This window comes from Mus caroli, unplaced genomic scaffold, assembly GCF_978045245.1.
Source record: "Mus caroli unplaced genomic scaffold, Mus_caroli_1 scaffold_15, whole genome shotgun sequence".
Lineage (NCBI taxonomy): Eukaryota > Metazoa > Chordata > Mammalia > Rodentia > Muridae > Mus > Mus caroli.
The window spans coordinates 59,372,068-59,377,158 of NW_028227270.1; the positions used below are offsets into that span (position 1 = coordinate 59,372,068).

The 5,091-nt window shown below is 39.8% G+C and overlaps 1 protein-coding gene across 1 annotated transcript; it reads left to right on the top strand.

The window, feature by feature from the left end:
* Positions 1-4,092, top strand: LOC115029034 (trophoblast-specific protein alpha-like). The gene is made up of 4 exons (XM_085830837.1): positions 1-99; positions 424-543; positions 641-778; positions 3,898-4,092. Exons 1-4 carry the CDS (start codon positions 1-3, stop codon positions 4,090-4,092), a joined length of 552 nt encoding a protein of 183 aa, XP_085686963.1.
* Positions 4,093-5,091: the final 999 nt, after the last annotated feature.

Below are 5,091 nucleotides of genomic sequence, written 5' to 3' on the forward strand. Positions count from 1 at the left end.
ATGACTCCTACAGTCTTCTTAGTCATCCTGTGCCTGGGAGTGGCCTCAGCTGCTATAATCCCTGAACCGACTGTGGATACTGAAATACAAGAGCAGAAGGTAACATATGAGGAAACTGACAGGCTGGTTGGTCACATGGGGACTGTCCAAAGGGATCTCAAGGAGAATAGTCCTTGCTATTAGTAGTATATAGGCATAAAAGAGGTCATAGGGGACAACTATGACCAAGAAGTTGATTAAAGTTGTATACTATGAACACAAGGAAGCCGACATTTCCGAAATGAAGAGTGCAGAGAAAGGCTAGCTACAGTGTACAGAGATCCCTCTCCATGGCTCCTCTTCACCTCTCACAGAAAATATACTTGGTTGACTTGAGGGTAGAGTTAATATGAAGGAAATGCTGTCACATATGTTCATTTCTAGAATAAAGAAGGACTCAAAAAAGCAATGTGGAATGAGTTTTTCGTGAAACTGAACAGTAGCAAAAATGACCAGGAGATGGATGGCATCGACATAGATATGAGAGTCTTCTTTGGTCAGCTGGTAAGTGTGATTTGGACAGCTTAACTCTATTTCTTCACTTCAGATCTTTACAGTTAGTCTGTTGGTTTTCAACATTTTATTTGCTTTTCCCATGAAGACTGATGAAGAACTCATGAAAATAATGACTAACATTTTCCACCCAATGTTGGAAGAGGAGAAAACACACCCAGTTGTTGATGTCCCTGAATTTGAGGATTACGCAGAGAGTGGCGATGGGTTTTTTGTACCAAATCAGGTATGACAGTGTTACATTTCCACATGGAAGCCAAGAAGGAACTGAAGTCCTCATTTATATCAGCAGTGGGACAACATGCAGTCCACTGTCTTAGTGTTCTGCTCCATGAAATGTGGCTGGAGTTGATAAGTGGTTGTAAGTGACTACCTTCCCTTCTTGCTCATGGTACATGTACTGCTTGCTGAGCTTTAGACATGGCTAGTGCCCTTGAAGGGCAGACATTTCAGGAGATACTATGATAAAGCCACTGAGCTACATTTTTTTCTAATTGATGTGACATGTGCTTTCCTTCCAGCCACAGTAACGTGGACAGCAGTATGAAGTTAGGCAACGAGTGAAACAGCCACTGTGCCATTGTCTAACAGATGTCTGCCCCAACATGTGAACTGCCTGATGGTGAAAAAGAAGATCTGAACTGGGAAAAGGGCAAGCATAAAACAGCAGGGGCCTCCCCAACTCAGTAGCCCCCTGACAAGTGGGAACCTACATTCAAGTCCCTTAAATACATACTATGATAAGAACTCCAAAGCATGTTCACACTAATAAAACCTTACCATTACCTTAACCCAGGCTCTCAACTCATTTATATAATGATCTTCAGGATCATTTTTAAATTTAAAATTTAAAAAGACGATGCAAGTCTATATCTTTAAAATAAAACTATTTAAAAGGCAGTGTTCTGGTTACTTTCTGGTTTTGTGGAGGCAAATTTTTAGGTGGCTAACACATAGTTCTGTGTGAAGGCATCATTGACTGTGCTGGTGTTCAGAGAAGAGTGTGAGTGGTCGTTTCCATGTAGAATCAGTATTCCATCCTTGATTATGTTTTGTTTCCAGGGTTTTAGGTGCACACTCTTGATAATGATCTGAAAGTCTATATGAAAATGTCTGGTATTCAATGATTTTAATTCACAGGAATTTGACAGGTTAAAAATTGTTTGCAAAACTTCAGTGCAAAGTGATGGCTCCTTATTCTGTTAGGCATCACTGCACCTGTTCAGGGAATCTCTTTCTACATCATTTTATAAGATTCTATTTTTTTATTATGTATTCTCTTCAATTACATTTCCAATGCTATCCCAAAAGTCCCCCATACCCCCCCCCACTTCCCTACCCACTCATTCCCATTCTTTTGGCCCTGGCATTCCCCTGTATTGGGGCATATAAAGTTTGCAAGTCCAATGGGCCTCTCTTTCCATTGATGGCCGACTAGACCATCTTTCGATACTTATGCAGCTAGAGACAAGAGCTCCGGGGTACTGGTTAGTTCATCATGTTGTTCCAACTATAGGGTTGCAGATCCCTTTAGCTCCTTGGGTACTTTCTCTAGCTTCTCCATTGGATGGAGCCCTGTGATCCATCCAATAGCTGACAGTGAGCATCCACTTCTATGTTTGATTGGCCCCGGCATAGTTTCACCAGAGAGAGCTATATCTGGGTCCTTTCAGCAAAATCTTGCTAGTGTATGCAATGGTGTCAGTGTTTGGAAGCTGATTATGGGATGGATCCCTGGATATGGCAGTCTCTAGATGGTCCATCCTTTCATCACAGCTCCAAACTTTGTCTCTGTAATTCCTTCCATGGGTGTTTTGTTCCCAATTCTAAGAAGGGGCACAGTGTCCACACTTTGGTCTTCATTCTTCTTGAGTTTCATGCGTTTAGCAAATTGTATCTTATATCTTGGGTATCCTAAGTTTTGGGCTAATTACATCATTTGCCCATTTCTTTCCCTCCCCACAAACCCTCTCACATACCTCTTCTTTCTCTCTCCCCGATTCACTGCCTCTTTTTTTAATTAATTGTTGTTTCATGTATTCCAAAGAATGTAAAAGCAAGGTGCTAAAGTAAGTATAATGGTAATTGTATATATGTTTTCAAATCTGTCTTTTGTTATCGAACAACTAATTGTTGAGTTCTTTTCTAGGAAATAATATTTTTCTCACAGTATTCCTGAGTTGCCAGAACTTATATATTATATTCTAATAAGTATACAATCACTAATGTGAGAATAGAAATAGCATTTATAATTAAATTATTATCTAATATTACAAAACATAGCATAATTCCTGTATCTATTGGGCGGTAAGATGGTGTCTTAAGTCTCCCAGGGCTCAAGATTCCCTTAGTCTGTGTTTTGAGTCAGATTAGACATACTGAAAAGGTTTTCAAGATCTGTGAAGAATTGTGTTAGAATTTTGATGGGGATTGCACTGAGTCAGTAGAGTGCTTTTGATGGGATAACCATGCTCACTATACAAATCCAAGCAATCCATTAGCACAGCACATCTTTTCATCTTCCAATGTTTTCTTGAATTTCGTCAACAATTGATAATTTTGATGATTTCCTGCCACCTACTCCTTTTGGGATTATATCTTCTTTTTATTCTAGAACTTTCAGGAGTAATATTTAATTATTAGAATAAGATTGTTGCGGGAAATATCTAGAGCTAGCCCCTGTGCCAGGTGATATCACTCACTTGGTCTCTCGGCCCACCAACTAGACAGCCCTGCTAGGCCACATAGCTCCCAAAAGGCAATCTCACAGACAGGGGCCCCCAAGTTCCTCTAGCTTTCACGTGATACCCATGAACCTCTGGTTAGCCATCTCAACACCTAATTACCCTCTGGAATCAAGACTCTTAATGCTTAACTAGCCAATCAGATTTATGTACCAATAATGACACAATTTACAAGATGCCAAGAGCCAAATGATAATGATAAAGCTTTAGCACAATTATTCTAGCCTTTTGATAACACCATGTCAGCCTCCATTCTGGTTCTCCCTCTCCTCCTCAGACCTCTCTCTCTGTCTTCTCAACTCCTCACTTTGCTTCCCTTCTCCTGTCCAATCACAAGCCTCCCACTGCCCTAATGTGATTGGACAGGGAAAATTCTACAAAACAAGATCACTCAAATTTTTATGTAAGCACGTAGCTATATGAGCTTAGTTCTCTTAGACCCACCTTCATTTGTGTTCCATAACTTTGGCTATGTAATGTAATTAATTTAAATCTGACAATGTTTTGATCTCTTTCTGATTTCTATCTTGATCCATTTTTATTCACTGGAAATTTTTTGTTTCCATGTGTTTATAAGCTTTTTGTTGCTTTTGATATCCAGCATTACTCCACAGTGCTCAGAAAGGATGGAGGTGTTATTTCAATTTTTTGTACATCAGTTGAGAATTCCTTTGTGTCCAAGTATATGATAGGTTTTAAAGAATGTTCCATGGGTAACTTAAAGAATGTAGCAGAAAATGTGAACCAAAGACTACCACAACTTGACCACAAATGTGAAGAGATTTCTTTCATTTGAATTGTAATGTAGAACTAAGCTGAATTGCTACTATCTGTGTATATCAATTCTCTGCTTAGATTTTTATCCAGTTTAACTTGGGGGAGCATATGCATTTTTTTAGAAAAGTATTATCTATCCATCCAATTCTTCCTGTAATACACATTCAATAATCTTCAAATCTCAATTATATGACAGACAAGAATTTGGTAAAACTCTGGAGAACATCAGAGGAAAATAGCCATGCATCTACTGATTTACCTTTCATATGTTATATCAAAATGGAAACAAACTTCTGATCACATGTAGAAATTTGTATCCTCTGTATTTTTGCAGCCAAAGCCAATGTAGTCTTTTCTGACTTTTGTTAAATCTGCTTTTTAATCATAGGCCCAACTATGCTTGTCAGAGTAATAGAGAAATCCACACAGCAATTAAGTCATGTTCAGTCAAACCCTGCAGTTGTCCCATTAAACCCTGCAGGTCACAGAGCTTTGTATGCATCAGGCATCTGTTGTTGGGTTCAGACAACTCTAGCATTTTTCACAAACACTGTGAATTCCTGAGTTGAGACACTGACGTTCCAGGGAAGTGATGAGTGTTTCAGGCTACTCTGTCTATGAGTGGTTGTTTCATCTTCTCTGAAGGTGCTTCTGTCTGTCTTAGGCTGTGTTTCTAGCAAGACAGACACAGACATGTAGACACTGCTTGATGCTCTCTCTACAGATGCAGAATCTGATGTAGGACTGTGAGACACTGTAGCTCTCCCCACTGACTTCATCCTGCCATAATTTTGTTCTCTAACAATTGTTAACTCTAGAAAAGCAGACATCCTGTGAGTCTTGGCATTCTCAGAGAAGCCTCATCCTTCCTGTATGACTCAGCCTGTTCCTTGGGTCTGGTGAGTCTCTAGATGTTTTCCTGTCTGTAGTAGTGAAGCTGGCTTGTGATGTCTGCTCTGTGGGCCAGGCCGAGGCTTCAGGAAACAGCTAGCCAGTGCTCCAGGAAGGAAAAGGTGGA